Source organism: Lolium perenne, chromosome 5 (assembly GCF_019359855.2).
Source record: "Lolium perenne isolate Kyuss_39 chromosome 5, Kyuss_2.0, whole genome shotgun sequence".
Classification (NCBI taxonomy): domain Eukaryota; kingdom Viridiplantae; phylum Streptophyta; class Magnoliopsida; order Poales; family Poaceae; genus Lolium; species Lolium perenne.
In genome coordinates, this window is record NC_067248.2 from 180,206,706 (window position 1) to 180,225,521 (window position 18,816).

Here is an 18,816-nt window from a genome sequence, read left to right on the forward strand (position 1 = left end):
AGTGGCCTCGGAAAGGACGACGTCATCCAGATATGGGCGTTCAGGCTGTACGGACAGCGGCGGCGGGGCCAGCAGGGCAGCAAGTCGCCATACTGTAGTGTATGTTTAGTTCGAAAATACCAAACGGTCTAAAAATTCAAAAAAAGAAGTGCTATTTAAAAGTTTCAAAATAATTAAAATAAAATTTCACTTGTTGATATTATCTGATACTTACCGGTGTAAGTTTTCACGGAAAAATACGATCCACAAAAATGACAAAATATCCAAATGACACTATAATGATTGGATTTATACTGTTTAAAGAAATAGAAATTTCCATCTTCTCTTTTTGTGTAGTTCATGTACAATCGTATTTTTCTGTGAAAATTACACGAGCAAGTATATAATATGTAAAAACCATTATGTTTCAATGCATTGATTACAAGTTTAAGAGAGGACTAACACCACGCTATACAACTCGACACAGAGAGCTAACTAAGGGAGAAGCTGGTGAAGCCCCCCTTGCTCCCGCGCTTGCCCACGATCTTGCTTCACGGAAAGGATGGGTAGCAAAATTTGAGATCTTGTGACAGCAAGGATTTTGAAATGTTGCTACTATGACCAAGCTAATGTTTGTTACGTCATCTTGTTACCAGGGCCGTAACATTAAAATTGATGAGGCATGGCAAGAAAGGTAAGTCTCTGAATCTAGACCTATCATAAGTCTTAGTATGATGTTCCTGGCTATCTCAACGTGAAGCACCTGAAAGCCTCATAGTGACCATTGTCACCCTTCCTCTCACGCAACTTGCACTCGCAGCTTGCGACCCCTCCAGACCTGCACAACTCAAAGCCAAAACATAAGAGTGCGTCAATCAAGACCGTGGTCATTCGGGTTTTCTGAATAAAAAAAATACTAGTTTGGGGCATGGAAAAACGGTACTAGTAGAAAATTAGCATCACCCCACTGACAAACTAGGAGCGATGTCAATCATCTCAGTAAAACCAAACCATACGCTGACCTGTTTGTTGAGGTCCCAAATGGCGTCCTCAGATTCCTGCTGCGTCGCCATCGTGACGAAACCGAAGCCTTGGGAGCGCCGTCGAGCTCCTCGCCCCTTGTAAAGGACTTTAGCATGGACCACTTCACCGTACTCGCTGAACAGCTGTTTCAGCTCAGAGCCGTCCACATCCCAGGGCAGATTAGCCACGTAGAGCTTGAACAAAGAAGACGTGGACGGGCAGGGAGACGGTGTTTCTTCTGCCTCCGCACCTCTCGGACTAGCACTAGCAGCTGCCTTGCTCACGGTGACGAGCCTGCCATACAGCTCCTGAATTCTCCACAATAAAGGTCGATCAGCACGGCATGACATTTTCTACATTCTTCACCATAGGAATTACATGTGGCACTGACCTCGAGAAGAACATTCACATCTCAATGAATAACCTAGTAAATAATTATTAAAAAGACTAAAGTGGTTCCTTATTCTGCCACATCTCAATACGTCAAACAGTTTCGTCGTCCCGCACAACGTCGCCCGCTTCGTCCGACCTTGTCTGCCCCGCACGCGCCAAGCTGGGCCAGGCGCCCAGGCCCATCACAAATTCACAATGCATCCCCTATCTCTTCTCTCCCCTGGCGAAGTGGCCATCCCTCCCTATCCAACCCTAGCCGCCATGCCTTCTCACCCCCACACGATCTCCTTCCTCCACCCGTGGGCGTCCTCCACGCGTGGCCAGGCAAGCCCCAGCTTGATCGCGTCGGCCCGGGGGTCGCCGGCGTGTTCCTCGCTCGCCCGTGTGATCTCACCATCACCATCCTTGCACGGCCGCCCTAGCTCCCCATTTTCTTCCAAGCGCGGCCAGGGAAGGGCACACACAGCACGTCCTCCACATCTCTAGCCACCGCCTCACCTCTTTGAGTCAGTCAAGAGTCAGGACATGGGCATCCCTTTCCCATGGCTGCCGTCGAGGGCGGCCAGCCGCTGACTTGTAGAGCGCTTTTCACCGCTGCGAGATCTTTGATTCCTCTACCTCCACTAGCCTCCTCTCTCATTAGATGGAAATTTTCTTGGATGAAGAATTGCAGATGCTTCAGAACATAATGGGGATCCTCGCGCTGCTCCGGGCCCCACGCCGCTATCTGGAGATTCAGGGCTGCCTGCATCGTCCGCGCCATCGGATACCACTGGAGGGGGAAGAGTTCGTCGTGATGGCGCCTAGACCTCCCAGCGCCGCCCCTCCTTATAGAACTGATTGTCACGGGTTGACGACATGAGGTGTCGTGCTTGCTCAAGGTAATCTCTTTGTACAATTGTGTACCTTCGAAGTCATAGCAAGATCTGAGAACGAGGTTAGTGAATTTGGGTTTTATTTCAGGCTGGTTGGTTGATTTGGTTCAATGGAACAATTCCTTCATGGTCATTAATAGTTTGTTTACATAGGAACTTTCGAAAAAAAACTTCACTTTTCTGTTTGTCCATCGGGTGAAGAATAAAGTTTGGATGCAAAAAAAACTTCACTTTTCTGTTTATTTTTTACTAGCAAAAGTGCCTGTGCATTGCATCAGGTTTAAAATAAATATAACGTTTTAGTTTTGAAGTATATATACCTGGATTTTGGTGTTATCATTGTTTTAGAGGCATGTTGGTTTTTATCCAAATTTTGGTTCTTCCAAATGTCCCACTATACAACGATGATCCACTATCCAAGGGATCAGTGGCGGAGCCAGATCAATAAAGCTGTGATGTCAAGTATATTAAGTCTCTAATTCTTGTATTATTTCCTGAATTTATGCACGAATTTTCATGTTCTTTTTAAGGTTTTGCTCAAAACCTGTGTAGTCAATTGACTGCACAGACTTAACGTGGCTCCGCCACTGCAAGGGATCGACTCGATTGTTTAATTTGTAAATATCGTTCGATCGGGAACTCATCAAATGGACCAAAACATGTGCGGGCCAGGGATTGATGCAAATACAATCGGCATCAAATGGACCAAAACATGTGCGGGCCAGGGATTGATGCAAATACAATCGGTACGACTTGAGGATGCTTCGGTGGGCAATTTAGGTTAACTTTGTGGGTAATTTAATGTTGGACGAAAAAATCCCAAGAAAAGATATTTTTTATTATAATATATATAGCAAATTTGTCCATGCTTTGCATGGGAGAGAAAGGCAAAGATGTTACCTTTTTTAAATATTATAATCTTGTACACAAAATTATATCACGTGCATTGAGTTATCATACGTGGAATTTTACATCCACCTCAGAAAATAAAAATGATTAAAATATTGGGCCGACCATTTGTTTCTCTTTGTTGCTACTCATCATCTTGAGTTAAACTTTAAAGTTTTGGAAAAACAATATCCAACTCTGTCTTAGATTGAATATTTAATAACAACAAAGAAGAAACACAAGAAAACATGTATTTGTCCTTTTATCCGCTCACCCTTTTATTTGTTAACATGTATAAATTGTAGGAGCTTCTAAAATCTGAATAAGATTAGGGTTTGAAAGTACCTTCAAATTATGCCTACAAAAATCTGCAAGTCGCCGCGAAGCCCTCCAATGTAGCACTTTTGTGAATGAAACACCTCTGATGGTAGAGAGCCCAACGTGAACATCTTTTCCTTTAATTATTGATCTGATCTTCCTTTATATATATCCTCCCTCCCTTAATTACATACGTCTCCTTTCTTTTAGGAGACAATTCGTTCCAATCCCATTACCTTCTATAATTAGGCAACAATCCTCACACGCATCCTTCAGTTTAACTTTCTTGCTTTCTCCTTCCAATCGTTATGGACCGACATGCTCGCTACCAGCCGATTTAATTCCTTCCTGATCATGTGATGCTCCTGCTTTATCGGCTTGTTAATTCCTAGGGAGCTAACGTATATAAGTAGGTAAGAACATCTGCAACACAGCGAGGTGGGACTAATCGTTCCTAACATATGACCACTCGATGCAGGCTAGCTCGCGTGGTTACTTTTTAATGACTGAACGTCGTGCTCATGGCCCATTAATAGAAGCGCACATCGAGCGCGGCATTGGGAGGGCCCGGGTTGATTTCGTGATGGAGTCGGTTCTCTTCGGCCCGAGCAGACGCGTGAGGGAGGAGTTCGATCGGGTGGAAAAAAGAAAAGAAGCGAACAGGTATATGATGGCACTATAAGTATTATGCGGTTTGGTGGGAGGGCAAAACAGTCCCAAAAAAAGCGTTGACGAAAGTTTTTGGCAGAAACCTTAGCTCCTTTATTATTAGGTATAGACTTCCATCTCTATCTAGGAATTGCATGTTAAGGTTTTGTTATGTTTCAAGTTTCAGGTTGTGAACAGTGGAGCCTATCGCTGCATTGTTTTGTCTGTACACTAAGCCTACTTGAAGGCGTTCGCTGTAGCCAGCAAACCCTGTGCTCTCCTGCTCTAGCCCGTGCACCAGATGATCTGGATTTGGTAAGCTCTCTCAGCTCTGCACAAGAAGGTCTTCTCTGCACCTTTATTTTTGAGGTGTTGCTGATATGTTCCTCGCATATGTTTCACTTGCATGTATCATTTTGTTTCTGGTTTCCAGACCTATAGAACCTATCGTGAAGCTAAATAAGCATTTGCACCTTTTCAGTAAGTATGCAATATTTATGCCATGGTTCTATATTAAAACCTAAAAAGTACCATTGTACATAAGGTAGTTTTTTTAATATGTGGGTGCATTTACATAATTATGCATTTGTTTATAATCCCATCTCATACCATGGAATCCATTTCTTGCTATATCAGGGGACTGTTCTTTGGAATGTCGAAACCAGGATTGTTTTCGGTGTGTTATTCAGCTCACCAAGTGCAAAGTTCTGGCATCATCAACATCACAATGGACAAGTAAAATCCAGTTTGTTAACTGAGGTATATGTAATCCCATCATTACCTTATTTTGGTGCATGATCATCATAATTTTCTACTATGGTTCTATACTTCAGATTGTGTTTATTGTACATAAGAATGTTTCTTTAGAGCCATCATGAAAACAGGTTTAGACCCCTATTTCAAGGTACAGGGTCTAGAACATGGCTTGGGACTCATGACTTCCTATTTTGTTCTAGCATGAGCAAATTGTAGGCTAGGATGCACGTGATGGTTTCTACCATGGACATGGACATCGGGGTAATTCTCCATGTCATGTGGTGGGGGTCATTCTTCCATAGAGATGCCAAGATTTTACTACTCCCATCTATTCAAACTGCTGGTTCTTATGTTACCAAGATGGTTTTGTTATTTATAAATTGCCTGATTATTGTGTTTTGTTTTCCAACCAAGAATTATATTTATTCTCTGTTTTCTAAGCAAGAAGAATATTTTGTGCATTTTCTCCATTTTAAAACTAAGTTATCCTGCCTCACAGTTTTTTCTATTTTGTAAACTTTATTCTCCTTAACCAAATGGAAGTAGACATGGGTAAGTTTACGATTTACCAATTTTAGATTTTTTTGATGTTGGCTTGCCTAAAATTTATGCTGAGTTGTAAATTCAATTCCCTCACTTTGCATGCCTATGTTGATGTTTATCGGCCTGCTGCACGAGTAAGCTTTTATTCATTCATCCAAATGGGATGTGCATCACTTTGATGCAGAGGCTGGGGTATGCCCCCATTTAAAAAAAATGGGTTGTGCATGTTTCTAACTAGGCATTTATGGCTTTATAAGTGCTGGCCTAACTGGATCCCTTTGGTCAGTCCTTGCTCCGGCTCTCCGCTTCAGGCACATATGTGTGCAGCTCTGCTGGTGAGCTGTTGGGTCCCGTATGGCTGCAGCACTATACTGTGCTGCGGATGCTGTAGCGCATGAACTCTACTATTTCTCTGTATATTTGTAGGTAGAGCTGATATAAACGCCGACTAAGTTTTCCAACAGAAGTAAGTAATCCCTCCTTAAGGCATCCTTTACTTTTTCCCCTGCATTTTGGGAAGTGGATATCCTTACTCTAGGCGCAGGCAGTGAGTTTACTTGGGAAGTGTAAATCCTATTGGTTCCAAACTGATGAAAATTTGGAAACTTGCTGTTTAAATCATTTCGTTTGGACATGCAGTCTTCAGAAGATTAAAAATTCAGCTGTCAGTGGACTTTGAACTTTATTTGTGTCCTTACAAAAATAAATAATTCATTTGTTATACATTGGGTCTCAGATTTCAATTTGCGTCGGAATCCAAATGTGTGCTTTGGTCGATCAGAACAGGTTCCAGACCAATCTACTGGCGCATATTACATGAAATGGATGATAGTTTATTTTTTTTGACAGCATCAGTAGCTCTCAATTCATCCAAAGGATCATCAAAAATGGTTATCTTATTCATCAATAGTTACACATTGAAGATATTAGTAGTTGGTCTGCTTAAATGGTTCTTTAGAATGTTGACCCTCTAAAAATAGGAGAGTACTAATATATGTCAGGGATACAGAGTGAGGTCCATATAAAGTACTCTGAGATTGAGCAAGCATGTGGATTTAAAAGGTCAGCTTTTTCTCTAATCTTCTTTGAATCCTATGGCAAGATTTTTACAAAATATTTCCAAAAATTATAAGGTATATTGAGGAAAAATTAGCAACTAATAGATATTATTGCACCATGGTCATGTATATAGTTTAGCCAATACATATATTCACAGGCTTGGGTGAGTGGGTATTGGAAGCTAAAACTATGTCAGGAAGTAATATGGGTGAACATATGTACATACATAGGATTGTGCTGAATGCTAGATCTACAAAATGGTCTTCTTCCTGCTGCGTCGTGGAAGTACCCAATCTGATTTTGCTATCCAATGATAATTTAGAAAATTCAGGAGCCAATGCTTTATCAGGTTGGTATCTATTTGTCAAAGACTGTATTTGCACGGCCAGTACTATGTTGCCCCTCATGCTTTTGCCTTCTTGATATATGCATTTTGTATATTCAGTTGATTAATATTGTTCTTGATTTTTTCTTTTAACCAGGATTCACTCAACTGAAAGCACCAAGCTTCCTGCTCTTCTTGCGTTGGGATTTTTTATGCCAAAATGCTTAAGACAGCTGAGTCTGAAGTGCAAGTTTTTCCATTAGTCTTTTCTCAAACCTTTTGTCATCTTCTGTTCTGTCTGTATAAATACATGGAGCTGTTTCATGTGTAACGCTTCAGCTTGAGCATGTCGATTTGGCCCAGTAGTTGTGTCAACTATTGAATTTATCTGTCAGCATGAACATGGTACGGCTGTTTTATCTATATTTTCTACTCCAGTAGCCATTTTCATGCTATGCTATAGTCAGCCCTTCGCTTTCTATACTTCATGTTGTTGTATATAGCTCTACTCATATACCGTTTCAATCAGTTTACTTGACAATGACATGACTATGGTCTCTGTAAAATTAGTTTTGTCCTTTGCTTTTCTAAATTTTATTTATTTGTCACAGTACCAAAGATAAGTTTTAGCAGGTTAGGCAAAATAGGAATAGAATTCATAATTTCTTTCTGTAACTTATACACTTAATTTTCTTCAGTGCAAAAATTTCAGTTAACATGTGCACAGAACGCTTTAGTTATTACAAAAACGAATAGCAACATGGAATTGTTTTTCTACATGCAACGTGGAATCATTAGTGTACTGTCGAAATAACTCTGATACTATGTAGTTTTCACTGCATGTCTCAACATATATCGCTTCATAGTACATACGGAAAGAAAACGCACCAGGAAGTGCCAAACCAGCTCGCATCCGCCCGAGCAGTCGTATTGACTAATTGTCCCATGCGGCTCTCCATACGCCGATGCCTGGTACCAACAAGACATTCCTCTTCGCTCAGGAACACGCCGGCTAGGTCGTCGACGTATTTCCATAAATGCCAAGAAAATTGCCACGGTCGCCCAGGAAGGTGAGGCTGGCCGGCCGGTAACACAAGGCGCACAGAGCACAATAACGGCTTGACCTGCGTGCCGGCTAGAACGGCAAAGGATGGAGCGAGGCGGCGGCCGTGCATCGATTACCGGCGGCGGCGTCTCATGTCTCCTCGGTGCTTCATTCATTTCAGTTTCCAGTTACTTTGGTCGCCGGTGGTGACCGCTTGCTCTGTCCACTTAGTTATTTTTTACCGCCTTAGTTTTTAGCAGCTTTAGAAGAAGAAGAAAATGGTAGGAAGCTAAAACTATGTTCTGTAACTTTTAATTCACCGGCTTAATTGTTTGGCTAATTGTTTGTATTGTATTATTGCAGAAAAATCAGTGTAGTTGTCTTTGTTACCTGGATACATATCTTATTTTATTAATGTGAGGGATTATTCATACTGTTAGTGTGGCAGGTGAAGTAGTTGACGAGCATGGCTATAGAAATTGCTGAAGGAGACATATAGAAGTTCTATGGTACCACTTTGAGAGTGTTTTTGAAACTGAAGGTGAAGAGGAGATGTCCAACAATTGAAGGAATTCCGAGAATCTAGAGATAGTTTCATGCAGCGGCCAACCAACGATTTTAAATTAACACAAGAGATATTTCTATAAGTACTATTAGTTTTTTTAATGATTAGTATAATTTATAATATCTCAAATTTTTATGTTTTTTCATAAATGCATTATGAACTATATATGTGCATTGTGAAATAAAATTCGAGGACCCGTGGCAACGCGCATTTTAACTAGTAGTAAATAAAGTTAGCAAATGCAGAGACCAATTAGGTTGACTTCAGTTCAGATTAAGGTGCTCCTTCAATAGACACTAAGGGAATGTCATGAAAATGATAACTTTGTACAGGAGAAGTACGCAAATGCAAACTAGGGGGAGACATTCCATGTACTTATTCAACTATTTGCAAACGAGCTAAAGCTAAGACAGGAGAACTGGTTCCTTATAAATCGACAAGACTAGCCGCATCAAGTTATCATTTATAAAAATACTCACACGCAGATGGTAATTCTTCACAACATCATCAGCCTCCTGAACAGTACTCATGGTGACATACCCATATCCACAGCTCAGGCCTGTTTCCCTGTCGTAGATGACCTGCAGACACAAAGTAGAAATTGCGTTTTAGAACAAAGAGAAAACACATGCATGTCTTACCAACTGCATATTGTCTTACTTCTTCCCAACACTAAAAAAACAGATACCGTGTAGGGCATGAATAGCCTAGAGAAGACATGGAACAAATGCTTTCAGTCTTGATAAGAACCGTATTTATATTATTTCAGCGTCCATTAAGAAGCTACAGCTGTACACGCTACAAAGTAATAAGGAGTATAATGACCGATAGTCACTGTGTATTAGCACAAATAGAAAACCCATACATGTCCTAGTCAATGTATTGTCTAACTGCCTCCCAACAACACTGACATGAATAGCCTTGCATTCAGTCTTCATGAGAAACATATTCAAACTATGTATCTCACAGTTTATCAAGAAGCTAAAACTGCCCTAATAAGGAGTATAATGACCAATCCAAGTGGCTACAAATGAATTTGATATGAGCTAGTAATCAACAACATCTCCAAAAATCACAAACATCGGAACAAACAAGATCACACAACTACCAACTGAACGTAAACATATCACACAATCTCACAAAACAGCCAATTCAATTCCAGCAGCTCCACCCCATGGACTTCAACGACGCACATCACCACATAGAACAGGGGAACTACAGAAATGCGTGATGCTGCTACAGATTTGTGCCCTTGTATGGACCATTTTTAGTTGTGCATACATTGCTGATGAATCAGATATTTTAGGCACTTCTTGACCTATCAATGACCGTAGAATGATAATAAGGAGATGGAAGGCTCACCTCCGAGAACACGACAACTCCAGCATACCAGAAGAGCTGGCCAAGGTACTGGCTGTCAATGCCATAGGGTAGGTTCCCGACGCACACCGTTGTCTCCTCATCCTGATCCGAGTACTCTTCCTTGTCCTGATCCGAGTACTCTTCCTTGTCCTGATCCAAGTACTCTTCCTCGTCCTCCACTCTGTACTCCTCCGATGTGTAGTCATTGTAATAATCCTGCCGTCTCGGTGATGGTGTTGATGGGTACACAACATTCTGGTGCTTTTCTGGATAAGTTGCTGGCAGAATTTTGCTCTTGAATGCTTGCCTCTGTGTTTTCCACTTTGCTTCCTTATCAGTAGCATGACAATGGTCATTATTTGACACACCTTTGCCCCAATACTTACATGGAGCCAGAGCATCGCATACAAAACAGTAGCACTGCATTTGACAAACAAAAAAAAAAAACAGCGCAACCGCATTACAAAATGCTGAACTCTCTATTCTGTATAATAATGATCTTAATAATAATTCTGCTAGCAGCATCAGGGGCAGGGAGTGAAAATGTTTGCTACTTACCATGCTGCAATGCTTCACGTGAGAAGTAGTGCCGAAGGGAAATTCAGAACATACATGGCGCGAGTGAGGGAAGTCCTTGCAAGCTATCTGCAGAAGCATACCATCTAATTGCGAGTTAAGTGATAAAGGAATGCCACCGCAGGTAAATGCAGTTATATAGGATCTACGAAAATGCTCTTCGCTTATCTCTGTCGAATTTAACTGATAAATGCATTGTCCCGAAACTGCATATGGCAGAAATATGCTAAAAAATTCAGATACCAGCTACTGTTTTTTTAAGCTTTTTAAACTTCCTTCCAAGTTCCAAATATGCCTGTACATTTGTAACATATTAATAAAAATTGCAGTGTGAATCTCTCCTACTTTTTCAGCTAAAGAACTGCAAATATTCATAGACAGTATGGAGAGGTAAACAACTGCAAATATGCATAGACAGTACGGAGAGGTAAACAACGACCCAAAGAGATGTACTAAAGCAGACCACTTCCATGTTGCAAGTTGATTAGTGCATGTCTTTTTCTTGGAAAAACCACTGGTGCATCTTTAACCAATTACATACTATTTGAATCAGAAACTATATTCTGCAGCAGTGAACTCATGATACCTAAATCGTCCTCTCAGAACAAAATTTTCAATTCAATTCTAAATTGACAGATACAGATGCCTGATAAAAAAACAGCAGTCTAACCATCTTAGCAAATTATAGTTACTATTTGAATCAGACAGTAAGTTCTGCAGCAGTGACTGCGCCGTACCTGAAATAACTTGTGATGTCTGAATCAAAATTTCAATTCGATTCTGAAGTCACAAATACAAATACCCGATGAAATCAACAATGTGATAACTATTTGAATCAGAACTTATGTTCTGCCGCAGTGAACACCCGATATCTAAATTAGCATATGCTCTCTGAACCAGATTCTCGATTCGATTTCTGAAGTCACGGACACAAATGCCCACGAAAGCAGCAATCTGATTATTTCTACGTATAGCCTCAACATAGCAACAAAGGCATGTACTTCTTCAGTGGGTGGTATGCTCCAAATGCAACGCAATGCGATCATCAGCATGGAAGGAAACCGGACCCCGTACCTCGCCTCTCACCGCCACGATCTCCACCTCGTCCGATCCGCCACCGTACCCCGCGCCCGAAACGGCGACCGGCCTGTGAGGGTCGCCGTCCAGAATCACGCAGTCGTCGTCGTCGTCGTCTTCATCGTCCTTGCCGACGGGGACGCCGGCGGACTTTCCCTTCATCTTCCCTCGCGGCGGCGGCGAGTCGTGGATCACCACGGTGGCGGCGAAACGCTTCGCGAGCTGATCTCCACCACGAGGCAGCCCCATCCCCACCACGCCTCACCCTGCGCAACCCAGATGCGGCTGCGCCCCTGACTCCGGAGGCCCTGCCGAGCTCGGACCAACGCAATGCTGCTTCGGCGGATTGGCTCGGTCGCCGCCGCCGCCGCCGCTTGTGTGTTTGGGTTTTGGTTTTGGTTTTGCCGCTGGGAATGGGAACGGGTTTGGTGGCGGAATGTGGGCAGTGATTCCGGACAAGGCAGCGAGGTTGGTTTTTTTTATTTATTTACAAAAACTGACGTAAATGTGGTAAGTACTTTTTTTTTAGATACGCGAACGCTCACAAATACGCACGTACAAACACCTCTATAAACGCAAGCACGCACACCCTACCCTATAAGCACCTCCGAGGAAATGTGGTAAGTAATATGGATCAGATGGAGTAACAAATTCATAAAATAAACTTTCGATGATCTAACTCACAATATATCCAACAATGTAGCGTTCCTCCTTAAGACCCTACACACTAGCTGAATGCCAGTGCGTTGCTACGATTTTTTCGTTTTTTTTCTTGTCACACATGTATAAAATAATTTACATGGGCTAGAGAGTAAAAAGCAACAAAAAATATGACGGTTTCCTTTGAACATCTATAGAATCAATGGAAGACATAGCTAGTATGTAGTTTCAAAAAACTACTGGCCGATAATTATCTGAAATCTCATCGGAAAAACAATTATATATAGGAAAAAATTAGGTGATAAAATATTTCTTTCAAAGAACATGTTTTAAACTATGTTTTTTTTGAAACATATATATATATATATATATATATATATATATATATATATATATATATATATATATATATATATATATATATATATATATATATATATATATATATATATATATATATATATATATATATATATATATATATATATATATATATATATATATATATATATATATATATATATATATATATATATATATATATATATATATATAGGGAAATTCGTCTTGGCTCGGGAGCATTTGCTCCCGGATTTTTGGGGAGCAAATTTTGTTTTTCAAAACTTTTCAAAAAATTCCGAAAAAAATCATGCACGTACCTGACCATGGCACGCACCACCTTGTGAAATGTCGCTGCGAAATGTCATCGTATGCGTCCTGGGCAAAAATGACAAATTTCCAGATCTGAGATTCATATTTTTGGATCTCATTTCATGTCAGAAATTTGTCATTTTTGTCCAGGGCGCATACAATGACATTTTGCAACGAAATTTTACACGGTGGTGCGTGCCATGGTCAGGTACATGCATGATTTTTTTCGGAATATTTTGACAAGTTTTCGATTTGTTTTAATTTTTCAAAAAAACCGGGAGCAAATGCTCCCGGGAGCCAAATCGCCGCTCCCTATATATATATATATATATATATATATATATATATATATATATATATATATATTACTTTCTAGCAAGCCGCCTCATTAAAAACTTTCCAGCCCCCTTAGGTACCCTGGAAGGAAAAGAGTGTGTCTGAAATTTGCCGCCCCAAATCACATAATTGTTACATCATCTAGCAAGGTTTGTGAAAGGAAGCTAGGGGGCTCATCGTCCCAAGTACATGAAATATGTAAATCAAAACTATGTTTTGCAATAACATGAGCCGCCTTGTTTGCTTCCCTCGGACAATGTTGAAACGTTTGTTTCGTCGTGGGGAACAGACAGATGCCATAGGATGGCTTAAGTTGGGGCCGAATGGACGCTAGAGGATTCGGGGGAGGGTTTTTGATCAGGTAGGATGAACTTCCGGGTGCTTTCCTAAAGAACTCGGCCAAGGCCAGAGGTAGAAGAAGAGAGACACAAGGATGAACCCCGTTCTAGATCTTCTCTATTCCATGAACAACAAGGTTACAGGTTTTTTTCTACACAGGGATCGTTGTACATACGTGCCCGTGAAGAGGGCTGCCCCCTCTCCTTATATAGGGGAGAGGGTGGCTTACAGGGGAAGAAACCCTAATGGCATCTTTGACTAGACAAACTACTTTACAAAGTTACTTTAATCATAGATGACATCGGGGTCTTCTTTAATCAGGGAGGCTGATGTCCTCCGGCTTCTTTCAGCGTCATCCTCTTCTTTATCGTCAGGGCTTCGTTTAAAGCTACTTTGCTTAGCTCATCCTTGTCCTCTAGCTCTGAAGAGAATCTTTGACCAGTCTTGCCGACGTGCTACAGTGCACTTCTTGCCGGTAGCCCGGTGTCTTCTCTATCCGGTTCCGGTATACCCCTCCTGGGGATACCGGCTTAGCTTCACTTAGCCAAACTCTTTACTTCGTGCTCCGGTATAAACATTAAACCGGTATCTTGATGGCCTAAACTATCCGGTTTTGGCATGCCTTTGGCATACCGGGGGTCATCCCCCCAACATTAGTCCCCGAAGCTGGTATAGTCCGGTGGATTCTATCCGACGGACCATGCCAGTTTCCCTCATTGCAAGGTACCGGTTTAACCTTTCCGGTGGCAAACCTATAACTCCCAGCATCTTTGCCGGACTCACATCTTCTTCTCTTTACAAAGTGTCTTCCGGTATCTTATTCCCCGGTATCTTCGACATTAACTCTCTCCTCGGCGAAGTCGAGAATTTCTCGGGTACAGCGCCTGTCAGTGACATGCGCACTGTGCCTGACGCGCCAGTGTCAGAGGTCACTTCCCTTCGGCTTCCGCGCCAGCATTAAGTGTGCCACACCGGATCCTTCTGGCCATTCCGGATCCGTGCGGCGACCTTGTGGCCTCTTAATTTTTACGCGTGTATCTGCGCGCCACGCGGCGGCCCATGAGGCGAACCGCCGCGGCCCGACGGTTTTCGGCCCACTTCCTTTCCTCTCTATATAAGGGCGGAGCGGTTCCACTTCATCTTCTCCTTCGCATTTGCCCCCATTTCCAGAGCACTTCGAGCCCTTCGCCCCTTGCTTCCTCGCCACCACCGGTCGCCGCCAGAGCGCTGCTCCTGTCGACGTTGCGACGCTGCTCTCGCTGCGCTGAAGCTCTTCACCGCGCGGAGTTCCTGCTGCGTTCCCTCTCCGCTGCTGATTTGAGCTTCCTCCGGCGGACTTCGCCCTTCTCCGTCGCCGGCCTTCGTCGACGGCCAGGGGCCCGCCATTTTTCCGGTGAACTTCTCCCTTGTGTCTCCCGCAGCCTCAGGTGAGTCCCAATGCTTGTTTGCTCTCCTTTTCTCGTTTTCCAGATCTTGGGTTGGTAGCATATTTATTCTTTCTTTTCTTTTGCTTTTTCTCTTACTCGTAGATCTTCACGCAAGGGTAGATCTTGGGAAATCTATTTTTCAAGTAGATTCCGGCATCCCGTAGGCCCGTATGTCTAGAGGGGACCATCTTTCCGAATCTTCCTCCAGCAGCCGCGAAAGTCAAGCTTCCGGTGAGCCCTTGGCTGAGCGTATCCGGATGGAAACTGATGCCGGAACGAGTCAAGATGCCGGCAGTTCTAGCCAGGCTTCCGGAGCGGATCGTTTCGGCGTCACTCGTGGAGCCTGGAAGGGTTCGGAGGTGACTCAGCACGAGATTGACTGGTTGTACCGGTCTAGAAGGATACCGGAAGGAGTATCCTGCCGGATTCTGGGCGACGAGATCGAACCGGATCTGGAAGATGGTGAATTCGTTGTTTTTCTTGCCCACTTCGAACGCGGCTTCGGCCTTCCTGCCTCAGATTTCTTTCGCCAATTTCTTGATTTCTACAAACTCCAACCTCACCATCTTCCTGGCAATGCCATCTTCTATCTCTCTTGCTATGCAACGTTCATGGAGGCCTACATGGGTCTCCGCCCTACTCGCGAGACTTTTGCTCGCTTCTTTTCCCTTCGGATTAACTCCGTTCAGGGCAAAGAGATTCCCAAGCCTAAACCCCCCGTTCAATGCGGGTCTTGTATCATTGGGTCCCGCCATGGGAGCCCCTTCTTTAAGTTTGCTGGTCTCGACTAATGCCGAGCATGGGAAAGGACCTTCTTCTATGTGAAGAACACCGGCACCCCAAACCTTATTAATCTGCCGGCTTTCAATCCGGCAGTGCCCACGAAGACCAACTGGAGCTACAACCCGAAGGAGTCCCACATAGAAACCAACCGGATTGTACGCTTCATGAAGCAACTTATGAAGGACACTGCCATCTGTTCGGATGACATTGTTAGGACATTTATCTCGCGTCGGGTGCTTCCCCTTAAGCGCCGGGCTCACAAAATGAGCGAAATGTACGGCCCAGGCGATCCTACGAAGATCACCAGCTTCCCTCTCAGCAAAGAGGACGTAGTCCTTAAGGCTAGGCACATCTGCCAAAGCGCCATGCCGCTGGATTGGGAGTGGGGCCTTTTGCCTCTCAGCTCCCTCAACCCTCCAACCGACGAAGTAAGAGATTAGGCAATCCGGGTTGTTTTCCGGTATCTTTTTGATATATTACTAACTGTCTTTCTCTTTCTTTTCATGCCAAGCAACGCTTCCCTCGCATCGCGGCGGAGCAGCGAGGCCCTCCCCGGAACCCGGCTCTGGACAAGGTTGACCCGGATCCATACATCCACTGGACCGACCTCAAGATGGGCCGGACTCACACTTCACGCCCCGGTAACTTTTCCAACAAAGACTCCGGTTCGGACGACGAAGTTGTTATACTCGAGGTACTTAGCCCTTTCGTTTCCTCACTGTTATCTTTTTGTAGACGCTCCCTCAGCCAACACCAACCCGCAGGTCCACGAACACGTGGCTCCGCTGCAGGCCGAGGTCGGCCATGAGTTCCTGGAGAAGCTCACCTCCCAGGAGAAGAGAAAGGCTCCAGCACCTGAAGCCGGCTCCAGCGAGGTTCCTCCCGCCAAGCGCCCAAAGAAGCCCTCTAAGAGGCATTACGTGAGGCGAGAGATGCCAACTTCTGACGGGTAAGATTCTGCCTTTCGTTTTGCTTCATTGTTCAAATTTCTTTTTTCCGGATCGCTTTTCCAACCTTCTTTTTCCTGTCTTTCCAGCCCGGCGCTCAAGATTTCCAAGAGCGCTTCCGGCATGCCTCCGGAGAGCTCCGAAGACGCCACAAGGCCTTTGCCTCCTCCTCAACAAAGTCCGGTACCTTCTGGTGCCGACAACTCTTCTGCCTCCCCTCTGAGGGGCACAACAAGTGCGGGGCACGCGGCCCCTACACCGCCAGATCACCGCGCGGAGGAGAACATCGTCTCCCCTCCTGAGAACCAAGACACCGGCGCCAACAACACCGGCGCCGATACTGAAGATACCGGGCGGACGGAAACTTTGGTTTCCACCGCCCCTAAGAAAAAGAAGAAGACTGCGGATGTTTCCGCCTCCAAGCCTGTGCCGGATTCTTCCGCGCCGGCAAGCTCTACACCGCCGCCAGAAACTCCTACCACCAAGCCCACCAGGGACGCGCCGATGCCGCCGCCAGCCCAAGGACCCTCTGCGGCCAAGCCGACGCCACCGCCAGAAGGCGCCAAGCTTCGCGTGTCTGAGCCCTTCAAGGGGAAGGGCACGGCTTCCGGCCCGCAGTCCTTGGTGCTGCACGCTGGCCCTGCCGCTGTCGTGGCTGGAGAGAGAGCTACCGGTCTCCTTGGCCGGATTACGAAGCTGAAGCGCGAGGGCAAGGAGCTGGGGCACCTGCTTGATTACGCTGAGAAGTGGAATCGGGTAGATGTGTCCGCGGCTACGCGTGGCGTGCAGAAGGATCGGCTTCCTATCATTGACCCGGCCGGCCCCCGGAGCACCGAAGAACACTTCATGCGACTCAAGCGCGCAGTGAAGGAGTTTGACAATGCGTGGCATGACGCCACCAGCAATGTGGTGGTAAGTTTCACCAATCTTTTTGCAACTTTTCTGTTGATGCCGGTTTTGTTCTTTCCGGATTCATATATATCCTCCCAGTCCCCGAGTTTCGGGTTGAGAGCGCAGCTCTTAGCGCGAAACTTTCTCTAAAACTCTCGAAACCGACACCTTTCTCATAATTATTTTCCTTTGAACAGAGCACGGCAGATGCTCGGAAGCAGCTCTTCGAGGAGCTTCTCTGGGAGCATCGGGACCTTGCCGAGGCCCACATCCACTGCCAAGGTTTGTTTCCTTTGCGCATCCGGCTTCTTTCTTATGCACAGATTTTGCTTCTTAGTACTTATGAATTTTCGCATAACATCCATTCCGGAAGCCTCCATTGAGGCCCTCAAGACCCAGCTTAGCAATCTTCAAGGTACTGTTTTTTCTCCGGTTGCATCGTCTTTCCGTGCTTTACCGGTTATACTTTTGTTTGAATTTCTTTTTCCGGATTCCAGCTGAAAAGGAGCAGCTCATCCGGGATCACCAGAAGGCCCTGGATGCCCAGAAGACTATATCCAGGGAGCTCAAGGACCAGGCTATCCAGGCCGCGCTCTGGCATGACCAAGAGCTGAAGGATGCCAAGGCAGCAGCCGAGGCCAGGCTGGCGGAGGTTGTGGATGATTCCGCCAACTCCACTGCGGTGCTGAGGGCAGAGCTAGAGGAAATGGGCAAGTTCCGGAAGGCTGCCGAAGACCAGGTTGCCCGCTTAACCGCGGAGCAGAAGGAGTACGATGAGCTGGTCACGCGAACCGACGCGCTCGCCCTCAGTAAGTGTTTCTTCTTTCTTTTCCGGCTTTTTCTTATAAGCTTATATGTTCCGGTAGCATTTTCCTTATGTCTTTCCTTTATTTTGCAGAACTCTTTCCGGACTCACAGGTGCACGCGCAAAAGAAAGTTTCCGATCGCCGGATTGCGCAGCAATTCCAGAATCTGGCCGCGCCTTGGGATCCTTATGATCACTTGGTTGCCCTTTCTGCCCGCGTCCAGCATATGCGCGCTGTGGACCGGCATCTCTCCGACCTGCCTGACGTGGCGATCCAGCTCTATAAGGTCTTGTGGCCTGGAGAAGCGCTGCCGGCCAACCTGACGCTCACCTCCGAGCGGCTGAAAGATGCCGGGCGGAGGATTCGCGAGTGGCAGTGCTCTGCGGCTCGTGCCGGAGCGGATGCGGCGTTACGTGTCGCTTGCTCCTGGTATGTGGATCTGGACTTGGACGCGCTCCATAGCTTGCGCCAGGATGCTCCCACCGACACGGATCCGGTCCTCACCGCAAAGCGGAAGGACCGTGCCTACCGGATCGCAGAGTAC

General features: G+C 44.9%; 1 protein-coding gene and 1 long non-coding RNA gene across 5 annotated transcripts; one reads left to right on the forward strand and one right to left on the reverse strand.

Moving 5' to 3' along the window:
• Positions 1–555: 555 nt before the first annotated feature.
• Positions 556–11,681, reverse strand: LOC127300819 (uncharacterized). The gene is made up of 6 exons (XM_051331000.2): positions 11,430–11,681; positions 10,338–10,424; positions 9,780–10,199; positions 8,897–8,998; positions 1,002–1,310; positions 556–817 (listed from the first exon to the last, which is right to left on the reverse strand). The coding sequence occupies exons 1-6, from the start codon at positions 11,679–11,681 to the stop codon at positions 779–781; spliced, it is 1,209 nt and encodes a 402-aa protein (XP_051186960.1). The 3' UTR covers positions 556–778.
• LOC127300820 (uncharacterized) lies at positions 4,261–7,244 on the forward strand. 4 transcript variants are annotated; one of them, XR_007851582.2, is made up of 3 exons: positions 4,261–4,439; positions 4,558–4,604; positions 4,761–7,244. It is a non-coding gene; the product is annotated as an uncharacterized lncRNA (long non-coding RNA). The 4 variants fall into 4 exon arrangements; XR_007851578.2 differs by having other exon boundaries at positions 4,261–4,604; XR_007851583.2 differs by having other exon boundaries at positions 4,558–7,244.
• Positions 11,682–18,816: the final 7,135 nt, after the last annotated feature.

Coding starts and splice junctions, on each gene's coding strand:
- LOC127300819 (XM_051331000.2), bottom strand. CDS start 11,681: ATGGGGCTGCCTCGTGGTGGAGATCAGCTCGCGAAGCGTTTCGCCGCC. Junction 8,999..9,779: donor GAGTTGTCGTGTTCTCGGAG/GTGAGCCTTCCA, acceptor TTGTGTCTGCAG/GTCATCTACGACAGGGAAAC. Junction 818..1,001: donor TTTGGGACCTCAACAAACAG/GTCAGCGTATGG, acceptor TGAGTTGTGCAG/GTCTGGAGGGGTCGCAAGCT.